Source organism: Uloborus diversus, chromosome 8 (assembly GCF_026930045.1).
Source record: "Uloborus diversus isolate 005 chromosome 8, Udiv.v.3.1, whole genome shotgun sequence".
Taxonomy (NCBI): domain Eukaryota; kingdom Metazoa; phylum Arthropoda; class Arachnida; order Araneae; family Uloboridae; genus Uloborus; species Uloborus diversus.
The window spans coordinates 100811862-100825258 of record NC_072738.1 but is presented as its reverse complement, the minus strand read 5'-3'; the positions used below and the strand labels follow the sequence as shown (position 1 = coordinate 100825258).

Here is a 13397-nt window from a genome sequence, read left to right as displayed (position 1 = left end):
AATTAGTATAATATCGTACAGTATTCATAACACCTTTTAAACGTCTGGAAATAGATTTCATTTTTTCTCTCTCCTTTTTTAGCGTAATTTCTGAGTAAGTGTTCTACCACACTTCGAGTATTACTATTTATAGCTCTATTTTCGTTTTAAAGCCCTATTTTCGTAATCTAGCCTCCAGATATCTCTACATACGTTACATTAAGTTACAATCTGGAGATTGAGGGGGTATTTTCTAAACTTTAGGACAATTTTCGAGGTACTAGACGCAAACGTTGAAAACCGTGTGCTTCTTATCGTTATCTTGATAAAAAACAAAGTTGTTTCCAGTAACCAAATTTTTGGCTAAGAGTTCAAAATTGGTTTTTAAAATATTTAAAGGAACAGCATTTTTCATTATTTCATCAAAAAATTACAAACTACCAAGTCCTGATGCTAATATGCACCCTCACACTAAAACATCTTCACCGTCCTGGTTAACTGATTCAACTACGTTCTTAAGATTAAGTTCCTATTTTTTTCTTCTACTTACAGTTCTACAACAAATTAACCAAAAATGTTGAATTAATTTTTATCTGTAAGTAAGACATGATTCTAAACTGTTTTTTAGCTTATTTATCATTGATTTTGGGACGAAAAGCGTAAGCTTTCTGTTTTTCGCACGACCAAGAAAAGTTCTGCGGGAAGAGATCCCATTTAATCCAGCTAATCAAAGAACTTGGCGAACAATTTTAGGTGAAAATTAAATGTAAAATGTTTCATTTAACTCTGCAGAAACTTTTACAGTACTCAAATGTGTATTTTTTATAAATTTTTTAACTTTAAAACTACGATCACGTTTTGTCAACTTTGCCGGTTGACCTTTTCTTACCTTGTTTTCGGTCCGATTCCTTCCTTTAAAGCATTTTATCAAGCCCTTTACTATACAAACAAATAAATTAACTAATTTAGAGACATTTCAAACCAATTTACCACTACTGTGGGAAAAAAATTCAAATTTTGAATGGCATTTCCGGTTTTTTACGAATACCAGCCATTTTACAGTAATAAGCAATATATTAAGGAATAAATAAAGAAAAAATTAAAGCCAAATGACTTAAAAGGGTCAACACAATGCAAAAATATTAATAAAACGGCATATGATAATTTTAATCATGAATTTATTCGAAAATATTTAAGTATACGATGACTTTTGTGGCGTGTTATTTCTGTCTCTTCGTTTTCTGACCCATTTCAAAAAGAAGATCCATCAATATTTTGAAAAAAAAAACCAATGGGTTATATTTAGAATGACATAGGAATGATGTGAAAAAATATTGGACTTTATATTCGAATTCAGTTTTGAGTTATTTTGATTTTACTAAAAAATTTTAAAGTGTACGAACACTTTTGGGACCCACTGTAGGTAGCCATTTGCACAAGATTAGACCGTTTGCTCCTTAGTCTTGACTCTGTTTTTCAAGTAATTAGCGTACTATAATCAAGATTTCAAAAAGAAATCATTATATTTTAGATTATATTTCAGAATAAATTTGATTATGCCTTCAAAGTAATTACTTTTTTACGTTTTTAGTTTAGTTGCTCAAATGGTATGTAAAATTCAAACTTTATCTTTTTATATCGTATTATCCGCGGATTATACGAAGCTTTTTTTTTCTTCAGGCCGATTTTAGGACCTGCGAATTATAGGCCGCCCGCGGATAATACGCAGGAAAATACGGTAGTTAATAATTAAATACAAAGTGTAAGTAATACAGGGACGACTTGTTGGGGGAAGTCGATAAGTAACCCCAAATATTGGTGTTGACAGTTTGGAGAAAAAAAAATTATTTACTTTGTCCCCCCAGAAGCACCATTTCTCTTTTCGCAGACTACCCCATCAGTCAGAGAAACATCTCTTTCCGATGGAACAGAAGTTGCCATCACTATCAAATACTTGAAAGCAACTTTTACCAGCTCTAAATTTTTAAAGCACCGTAATAACGTATAGGATTTTCCTTTAGTTTAAGAACTGAAGCCTTGAAATAGACTGCAAGTTCTGGCACTAGACTACTAGTGTCAGGTTCTTCCAATAGCTTTGACCTCTTCCTCACTCTCTAATTAATCTACTATCTTGTAGTGATCTTCCCAAAAATCATCCTCTACACAGAAAAATGGGTGCAAAAAAATGATTTTTTTTTGGCAACTTTATAAGTAAACTTAATTTAACCTAGCGAGAAAATTGGAGCAAATTTTATGATAATTTTCAATTAAAATGCAAAAACATCAACATCGAAACCAAAACATCGATGGTCCAAAAACATCGAAAGTAAAATATCGATGTTGAAAACATCGATGTTTCTAAAACATCGACATTGATGTCGCACCCCTACTTTCCACGCATACCGTGCTACGTAAAATAAACAACCCTACAGGCAAAGAGGAAGCCGTCACTAATGACTTTGCTCCCTTGCATACTCATTGTCTTGAAGTAATTAGCATACTGTTATCACGATTTCAAGAAAAAAATCTTTGTTTTTTCAATTAATTCTGAAAAAATTTTAAAAGTTATCATTTGGCATTTTTAATTTACTTGCTAAAATTGAATTTTGACTGAAAATCATATTTTTTTTTTTTTGCTATGGTATTATTCACTGTCACTTCAGATTACACGAAGGGTTTTTTTTCAGACTTTAAAACCTTTTTATTTTAAAACCAAATACATATACATTTTGAAATTAATAATTTTTTTTGCATTTCAATGTTGTTTGTTACTAAAGTAATCTAAGATTTCGTTTCGACAACTAATGAAATCATTTGAAATTAAGTTGTGTACATAGGTAAATATTTTTATTATTTTTTAATAGTTAGAATGCTATAGTCATTCATTAAAGCCTAAATTCTTGATTAGAGAATAGATTGATATGACTGGTTGTTGAAAGATTTCAATTTGTTCTACATAAATATGTCTATTCTGCATGTGCAGGTAAAGGGCAGAAACTGAACATCTTTCATTTTCTTTTAAATTTTTTTTCATCGATTGTATGTTATCTTTATTGTACATACTCGCTTGTTTGGTTTCCGCTGAAAAAGAAGAGTGAAAAAAACGTCTAATTCCAACATTTTCCTATTGTTAGTACTGAATCCACCACACATTTCTTCAAGTATCTCAAAAACTAATTTCTACAGATACTGCCATTTACCTGCACATGGCAATATTATTTACATGAGTAAAACTAGATTAGTTCCATACTTTAACTATTACTTGTTATTCTTTCAGCAACAATTATACTGCTTAAAAATTCAGTTCAGGATTAATTCCATTTAATTTTTTTAGTTTTATCATGATTAGATATGTTTTTAAGAGTGGTTTTAATAATTTCTTAGAATTCTTATGTTAACTGGTTCCTTAAGACAAGTATTTGTTTTAGATTTCCTACAATATTTTTCTGTTGATAATTTAATATACAATTTTACCAAAACAAAAAGGAGCATCTTTTCTTAATCAACAGTTTAAACCGTTTTAAATGCTGCATTTATTTAATATGCAATGCTTTTCAGGTAGGGCACAGAAAAGAAACCATTATCATTGGTAACGGAAATCAGGGAAATTTGAGGGAACTTTTTTTTCCAGTTCCTGTCGCCACCCTGAATTCACCCAAATGAACTAACTACTGCTGAAACAGACAAATAAGGATGAGTCAGTTAATTTCCTAGATCTCAACATTTAACAAAACTTTTTTTCCAGTTCCTGTCACCACCCTGTACAAAGCAATTCCTTATTTTTCAAAAAGTGCTCCATTGTTTTTTTTTATGATGTTTGTATAATAATGTTATGGTGATAAATTTAGTAAACAGTAACCTTTTAATTACTTTCATTAGTTAAAAAACTGGTTCATCTGAATTATTGTAAAATAACGTCCCACAAAATATTCTCCATTTTTTAAACAAATCTTCTGAAGTTTTGGAAAGAGAGCAAGTATGCAATTACATCAATGTTCGTATCTATGGAATGCATCTTTTCCTTTTTTGGACTAGTTTGGTTAAAACCCGAAAACCCACAAGAATGATACTACAGAAAAACTAGTAAAATATCAAACTTCCAAGTCATCAAACGAGCAGAAAAATAATAGTGAAAAAAATGTAAAGTACCAAAAATTCAAATTATTAGAGATCAATGCTTATACAATAATTATGCATATTGCAATATTATACAGAATACCTATAGAAATATAATACAGTAAAAAAAAATAATAAATTCAATGGAAGTAAAATAATTGTTTAAAATTATGTGTTCAAAATTTCTTTATCTAAAGACAAATGAGTAATTGAATAATTTATTAGCTCTGCTGAACTGAACTATGTGTGTAAATAATTTAATTGATAATACAATAGAAAATAATATTTATTATTTTCTGAGAGATTTTTAAATTTAATAAATTTACTGGATAACATTTTGCATCATATCAATATAATGCATACATATAAGAATTGTATGAAATTCTCCATTTGTTTTAGACCATTTAGGACAGGGGGTTCAAACCCTTACCCATACATTTTAGAGATTAGCTTGACACCCAGCAATCAGGTTGAAAGAAATCATAATTTTGCTGGCTATCAACTGTTTCTGTATTTTTTACATGTTTGGTAACCTATTATTTTTACAAAGCAAACCATACATAGTTTATTTATTTATTTAATTTGGCAGAACTCAACAGGATTTTGCAATTAATTGATTGTAAAATTAATTTTTTTTTCTTTAATTTTAAATTGTTAAAAGTAAGCAATGTCTGTATTTTAAAGTAAAATTGCAACTCTTGTTGTCCTTTTGAATAATTTAATGCATAACATGGAGGAATAGATAGGGAATACATACTTTTTGATTTGAGTCATATCAGTTGGCTCTGGTTCTAAAATCTCTGGAGCTAACTTAATGTCATCTACTTCCCTTAAAAGATTATATAAAGGCTCAATCTGTTCATTAAATCTAGCTAACAATAGCCTAGAATCAGTCTTTGGTAATGCACTTTCATCCTCCATAACCGGAGCATCACAGAAACTACAACGAAATTCTCCGGTCATAAAATCACACAGTTGGTCGGCTTCCAGATCGGTAAAAGTTTTTTCACAAGCCGTACATTTAAATGAGGCCCTACTTGTTGAATCTCTCTCTTCTGTTTCAATTTTCCGACGCATGTGGTCTAGCTTATATTTCACCACATTTACAAAAATCTGTAAGAGAAATAATCATGCATGAAAAATATTAAAAATGAGAGGTAGATTATGATTATTTTTGAAATTACTGAACTTGAAAATGAAAAGTCATCTATACTTTGTTCATCAAAAAGAACAAAAGAAAACAAATTAGTTGCCTGAAAGAAGGCTTGCCACTTTTGGGGACTTTCTCTGTAATTGAAAAAAAAAGTAAACCAACGTTTGCCGTCTGCTTGGCACTCACTGGTTTAATGCTGTGAATGCCAAACGTGTTGTTGGTAGAGCTAAATGGCTTATTTCTTTAAGTCTAGTCTACCATTTCTGTGAATGCATTATAGGATAGTTCTAGTGAAGGTCAAGTGTCCTCTTAAACTATTCACCGCACTGCAAGTAACAACTGCTCCTCGCAAACTACTCTCACTTACAAACAACCCTATCAAGGTAGTAGCTTTCCGAATTTCAAGATTAACCAGAGATTTAAATTGTTTAATTTATAAACCTCTGATTTGGTGTTCTATAAAAATTCAACAAATAAACATGCTCCATTATAATAAATTTCCACAGTGGTAACACGTCTCTTTTGATTTTCCTTGCTCAAGACAATAATATACTGAAGGTCTTTTAAGTCTGGTTCATAACATAAATCTGAAAATTTACTTACTAACAAAGTCTTTCTTCAAATCATTTTTTATCAGGAAATTTTTCGCGAGATAATGTGACCAAAGCAGGATTATATTTTGAATTAGGTGTTTCCAAACTTCTGCATAATAATAGCAAATCAATCCAATGAAATGTTTCACAATACAAGGAAAAAAAAACTTATTGCCTCCATCTGAAACACAAGAACTGTTACACAATCTTTATAAATTATTTCTTTCTTCCATATTTATTATATAATATTTAATATTGTTTCCATTTTCTCATCTTTCTAACCAGCTACAACAATCATCATTGTTTGAATTACAGTCAAACCTCGTTATCGCGACAATCATCATTGTTTGAATTACAGTCAAACCTCGTTATTGCGACACCCAGATTACACGACACTCCAGATATCACGTCGCTTTTTCTAAGTCCCGAACTTATGCCATACAGTTTTAATGTTAAATGACTCCGGGTTTTACGACAGTTTTTTTGAGGCAACTCCGGTTACAACGACACTTTGAGCAGCGCACATTAGATCAAGTGTTTGTTTGCAATTGAAAAATTTTCTGTAAAATAATGAAAACATTTGGAAATGTTTGTTGTAGGAATTTCGGACTCAGACAAGAGATTGGACCAGGCATGACACCTCAAAAAATGGTGGGAGACGAGTAGATCAGTTCTGAAAGGTACAGGTTTCAGACTTTGACAAGAGAGTCAATAGAAAGGAATTCAAAGTGTGTGGATTGTAATACTGGATGAGGGAAAGAGCAGAAGAGAAAGACCATAGCTACCTTAAGCTGTAGGTGGTCACTACAAGCTTCTCCCATGAGAGAAAAAGAGATAAGAGCTCCTCATTAGATTGAAAAGGGACACACAACTCTAAAGTCATTTAGATGGCTGGAGTTGCCGCTGCTGTTCCAGCGAATTCGGAAGAATAAGAGCATCTTCGTTTTGTTCATTGACAAAATAAAGACGATAAAAACCTTTTCTGATTAATACCATGTGTTTTCATGAATGGTTTAAAGCTTAAAGCAAGGTTTTTTTTTCAGGTTTTAATATTTTGGGAGACAGAAGAGAGGAGCAATATATCCGAATGAGCGATGTATCGAGGCGCGATACAACGAGGGGTTACTGTAATATAAACAGAGGCGCATCGAATTAAAATTTTTGGGAGTAGGAAAATTCTAATTTTACCGACTGATAAAACAGGAGATTACATGCATATTATAGATACGTATATAACATCTCATGAGAAGGAACGTTAGGTATCATTAAAAACAATTTTGAAAATTTGAAAAAAGAATCTATGTTGCAATATTATCTCCAAATTTTCCGAATCGTCAGCAAAATTTGCCAAAGAAGGAATTTTTTGAGAGATCTCTGTGACCTCTTAACAGAGCGTCCCTGAATGCAAAAGTCATCATTTCTTCATGAGCTTGACAGTTTAAATTTTGGGAATTTTTTTTTTTTTTTTTTTTTTTTTTGCGTGTTTTTGATTCTTTGCTTCTTTTGAAGGGGGGAGAGGGGCGCAGATTTTAATTCTGCCCATGGGCGGCATGGGGCTAAATTCGGCTCGGGATGACAGTAGATTGGAAAATGTTCACTACAGTGTAGATTTCATCTTGCACCAGAAGGAAAATTTTTATAGGCGCAACAAATATCCAACTTTAGGTAGAATTAAGCTATTATAAAAGTCACATGGCTGACTTTTCTCCTGGAAAAAGGGGTAGCTATGGGCTGTAAACCAACTACCTTCCAACCATGCAGGTTCCATTCTGGTAATTGATACATAACACCCACGTAACATGTTTTTTTCATGACCAGTATGGTCTGGGAAAAAATTTCTAGATGTACCCCACACATTGATTTGAAACAGCAAATAACTGGAGGAATTGCATCAGTACACCGACAAGGGTCCCGGCTTGTTCTCTCCCCCCCCCCAGATTGTGGGCACCGACATGGGCGGATTTATGGGGGGGGGCGGGGTAAAGGGCAATCCCATCCCCCGTTATGGAGGGCTTTATATAGTAACAACCCACCTTCCAATATCTTTCAACAAATATTCATAATTTTTTCCTCCCCTTTTTTTCATTTTTTGAATAGTTTAGAAGTGAAAATGAAAGAATTACAAATGTCCTTTTTTGGTGAAAGAAAAGAGAAAAAAACATCGTATGTTTAATACAAATAGAAAAGCTGCAGGTAGGGTGCTGAAAATGTGTCTAAATGACCATTTTGGACTGAAGGGAATAAAAACCTCTCCCTTTCCCTTTTGAGCTAACAGAATGTCTACTTTGTTGAATGATTTGTTTTCTTTCTTTTCAGAATGTTTATTTCGAATTTACATGATTTCAAAAGCTATAAATTATAACTTTAAAAAAATTTAACTTGTCTATTTTTCCCCCGAGATGTTTGTCAACCCAATTACTTCTTATAATGCTTTAAAATGCTGAGTTTTCTATCTATTGTACAAAATATCCCAACTTTCACGGGTCGAAAATATTGGATATATACATATATATCAAAATATTCAGATATATATCAATGTATACGATACTTTCGAAAATATGATGATCTTTTTGAACCCTGATTAGGGGCCTCCACTCCTTCGTTGCCCCAGGACCCCCACACTTCCAAATCCGGCCCTGAATAGGGCCATGAATCTGGTCCTGATTACAACTAATGCTGCTCAAAAAAAAAGAACCTGCCCCCCCCCCCCCAAGGAACTCTATCCTAAATTCGCCTATGGGCACTGGTTGAGCAGTCAGAGGATACAAAGGCAAACAACAAGGCTGTAGCCAGAGGGGCAAGCAAGGTCAGGGATCCCCCTTTCCCGAAATTTTCAAAAATTTTCATGACATAAAAAAAAATTGCCAAAAATTTTGTTTTTCAAACATCAACTCGGATAAATTCAAGTTATTCCCCCGCTCCCCCAATTTCACCAAAGATCATCTTAAACTTTCGTTTTTGAGGCTTCAATTCCAAAAAAAATTCCGGGGGAGCGCCCATGAAAATTACCGAAAAGTGGCACCAAACCTCACGTCCCACTAACAATACCGAAGATCTTCCAAACCTGCCTTTTTAAAAGCTTTAATTAGCATAGATCGTCTATAACTGTGTTTTTGCAAACATAATTTCAAAAAATTTTGGGGGAGAACCCTCGACCCCCCCTCCCACACACACAGCATAATAGGTCATAATTAACAATTGCATTTTAAAAGATTTAATTTTAAAGGCCCAGAAGAGCACCCCTGAACCTCATGCCCCCCCCCCCCCCCTTACCCAAATATCGCCTAAAATGCATTTTTGAAACTACAAACTAAGAAAATTTCCGTAATTGGGCCCTTGAATCTCTCTTTCCCTTAACATCGGCGAAAATCTTCCAAAACTGTGTTTTTAGAGTTATAATTTAAAAAAAATTGTTGGCGGGCTCTCAAATTTATTTTATTGATAATAACAATTGCAGTTTCGAAAAATGGACGGGAGAGCAACCTCAAACATTACCAAATATCGTAAAAATTGCTTTTTGAAGACTATAAATCCTTAAACTTTCTGAGGGAGAAGTCATAGTATTTCTTAAGACACATGTGATATAAAATAGAGGTCTTCAATTTTAATACCTCCCATTCATTTTTCGACATTGAAATGACCCTGAGAGTTGGATCATGCTGCGGAAGCCACTTCTGACAAAGAGCAGCAAGTTTAAGTGTTGCTATAAAAACACTTACTGGTGATCCAAAAGAAAGTTTTAACCTGTTTGACAAAACCAAAAAGAGTTCAAAATTGCATTTTTAGGCCCTTAATTTTTGAAACTTTTCGAGCAAGAGTCCCTGATCCCTGCTATCCTCTCTAATATCACTAAAGGTAACTTTAAATTGCATTTTCCGAATTTTGATTTCAAAAACTTACGGGAGGACAGCAGCCACTTACCCGCTCCTAATGCTGTTGTACCAAACAAAATAGAAAATCATATTTCTTGGACTTAGATTGCAAACAGTTTTCCCTGGGGAACCTCTTTTCCTTGTCTAAAGTTGTCAAAGAAAACTTTAAAATGCTTTTAATAAGTTAAAACTTCCTTCCCGTTAACTCACCCAAAGAAAATTTGTAGTGGCATTTTTAAAATCTTATTGTCAAAAATTTGAGAACTCACGAACTTTCTCCCAATTTGAAAACTCCCAGCGTCTTCAAGTATAAGTCTTAGAACTTTAAAAAACAATTTCCGAGTTAGAGCAACGACTTCCTCTTCTAACATGTCAACATGTAACCCAAAATTGCAGTTTTACAACTTCAATAACAAAATTTTGAGGGAACAGTAACAAATGCATTTTTAAGACTTCAAAAATTTTCAGGGAAGTGTCTGCAAACGAAATCCTTTCCACTGAGTTACTACCAAATGTATCCTGAATTGCCTTAAAAAAAGTCTTTTGAAATTGCGTCTAAAATAAGATACTGAACCCAGAGGCAGTTTGGCTTGTATTTCAAATTATTAAAAATACTCTTAGATCTGCTCCTCCCTTACAAACAGTTATTTGGGCACTCCTGACCCTCAGAGCTCATGAGAAGTGATTAGTGGCAAATATTGCTTTTTCATGTCCAACTTGAGGGCCAATTAAAGGTCCTTAATGTCATTGGTATCTTTTGAAATTGCGACCACCACACATCTTTTTCTGAACCAACAAAACTTGTACATTACTAAATTTATACATTATTAAAATGATATCTTCATATAAATAATAGCCGATGATCGAGTAACCAAATTGCTTCAACAATAAAACTCGTGCCACGGCATGATAATTTGATAATATGTTTTGGTAATGTTTAACATGCAGGAAAATGCTACATTGTTACAAGGCTGAACTTGATCTGGCAACTTAACAGTTTTACTGGTAAGATTGTCATTTTAGGAGAATGAAGAAGCATAGAAATGGCTAACAATGACCGCTATCTACTAGTAATCCACTGGAGTTAGGGTTGAACAACCAAAATATCACCAAACAGGCAATTGCTGCATTCAAATGTAAAACAAATTTTCACCCGTCATACCATGACGGGCGACTTTCTAACTATACAGGGGTCGATCCAGCTTTTATTTTTTGGGTCCCCATTTTGTGAAAAAGCAAAATATTTTTGTGAATTTTCTTTATTTTTGTAAAAAAGCAAAATATTTTTGTGAATTTTCTTTATTTTTGTAAAAAATAACTTCTTGTGATTTTTTTCTTGGAAAAGATTATACAAAAGCATTTTTAGCTGTCGTATCGTTATAGAAAAGCCCTAGACAGGTTTCAGGGGTGATTGCAAGTTCTTGAAGAATACCTGAAAGCTGTCTAGAGAAAATGCGCTGGGGGAGGGAGGAAGTAAGACCCTTAACATTTTATTCGTAATTTGACACACATTACATTTATTGTTTTTTACAAATATACATATGCAAGGCACACTTTCTTAAGGTGAAAGTCTCACAACAGATTTATTGTTTGCCCCTATCAAATACTTTTAGATCAATGAAAATTGCACATGCTGCTGAACATAATGATAACTCCCAATAAATAGAATATGAACAGACTCAAAGATATCACATATTTCTTAACACAGAAGAATGTATGTGTTTGAAAAACTTAAAAGTAATTAAAACCCAAAATAATACTGCACCAGCATTCAGCGTTTAATTTTTTGACATTTGACGTTCTTACAGAGTAGGTATTTTGTTTAAAACTTTGCAATTTAATGATTTTAATAAATATATAAAGAAATTTTATTTGTTTGCCACTTAACAAGGTACAGTCAACATCAAAAATGCGAAAAATTCATTTACCATGGCGCATGTAAGGAAATCAAGATCTTCGAAAGAAATAAAAATATAAAAACAGCATATAAAAGAATTTTATTTTTAGTAAAGTTATTTTAGAATTGGATTTCGAAACTCAACACAAATTAATACTAAATATATATTGCGTAATCAAAGTAAAATTTAGGATTTTCCTGAAAACAACAGAATTTTGGTATTTTCAAAGATAAATGTTTTGAACTGAAATGTGGGATAAATACGTGGCATTCTTACCATAAGTTAGCAAATGTTTTTTCATTTCATTGTCATCTAAATTTACCCCCAAAAATCTAACTAGAAATTCAAAATTCTCAAAAATGGCCCATTGCTTCATGATTATAAGTACAAAATTTGAATAAACTTACCAATCAATTTTCTGTTTTTTTTTTTTTTTTTGCTTCATTTCCAATCTCTTCATTTTCAGATTTTTTTGAGAATTCCTTCTTTTGCACTTTATTTTTGTATATTGACAGCCTCTCTGTGATTTTTGCTGCACTCATGTTTTTTTAAAACTCTATAGGGGGACAGCTTTTCTTGATATCAACTCCAATATTTACTCAAGGTTTGTTCAAATCACTAACATTCATGAAAGATGAACATATTTTGCACAAAAAACCCTTAGCTGAATAACTATAGTAAAGCCAGCTATACACCTTTTCATAATTTGCAATGTACTTTTTATTTATTGCATGCTTCTTATTTCCATTTGTACTCTCAAATACAATGCTTGAATCATTATTTGATGGCTCAATCTCAATATCATCATCAGTTGAAGTTGCTCCAGATTCACTTCCAGTATTTTCTGCTCAAAAATCGTTATACTTTCGCGAACTGCCTCACTGTCATTTGATGTACTATCTTTTACCGCATTTCCCGAGCCCTCCAAAAACGGGAACATTTGCGTTACTGTTACTGCATGATGAAGTGGTGGTAGCGATTTTATCGGGGTTGTTAATTGCTGACTTGAAGAAATTCACAATATTTTGGGACCCAACGTTCGAAGAGCGAAATTTTTTAACATAATACGCACAATTTCGGGAGGTACCTCCCGTTGCAGGACGTCCTCGTTTCATATTTTAATTTCTTGAAGAATAATTTTCAACGAACAAGCAATCTCTCCAAACTGAGATTATTGCGGCTATCTCCAGCGCTCCATTATCCGCTAAAATTATCCCTTATCCGCTCCTACACAAATTATAATCGAATAGAATATCAATTTATTCTTTGATGCGCCTAAAAAATGTCCTCTTAAACACGCGAAGGCGCAAACAAGCTAATTACGAAAAATATCGTCTGCGCTCCTGGATCGCAGACGCTCTGTTACAAAAGAAAAATTAATACCGAGAAAGAAAACGAACTGGAATAATATACAATTACCACAATTTTTTAATTTATCGTCTGCAGATTACGCGATTCCCGCCACTTTTTAATAAAATCCCACTCAATAAAACTTCCTTTACGCGCTGTTCCCGTTGCTCACCATTAGCGGACATGCGTTAAAAATTGCGAAATTGCTCATCTGGAAGTTTCATATTTATTTTAAGAAGACAGCAAGATTAAATAGAATGACCGACGATATTTTTCAGCTGGTATTGTATTTTATCAATAAAAGAAGGAATTTAGGAATTAAACTACAAAAAAATAATACCGTTATTCTTTTGGTTTATGCTGTACGCTCAAACTAGCGTGACTTTGGAAGTTATATTTTGCTCTTACGCGTACAGTCTACAAGAAAAATAGCAGG

At 33.0% G+C, this 13397-nt stretch overlaps 1 protein-coding gene across 1 annotated transcript in view; it reads right to left on the bottom strand.

The window, feature by feature from the left end:
• The window catches only part of LOC129227531 (general transcription factor IIE subunit 1-like), a 51091-nt gene that overhangs the window by 28117 nt on the left and 9577 nt on the right, over positions 1 to 13397 (bottom strand). Inside the window, exon 3 of the mRNA XM_054862106.1 lies at positions 4853 to 5208. Coding sequence (XP_054718081.1) covers positions 4853 to 5208 — 356 coding nt within the window. The remainder of the gene's footprint in view (positions 1 to 4852; positions 5209 to 13397) is intronic.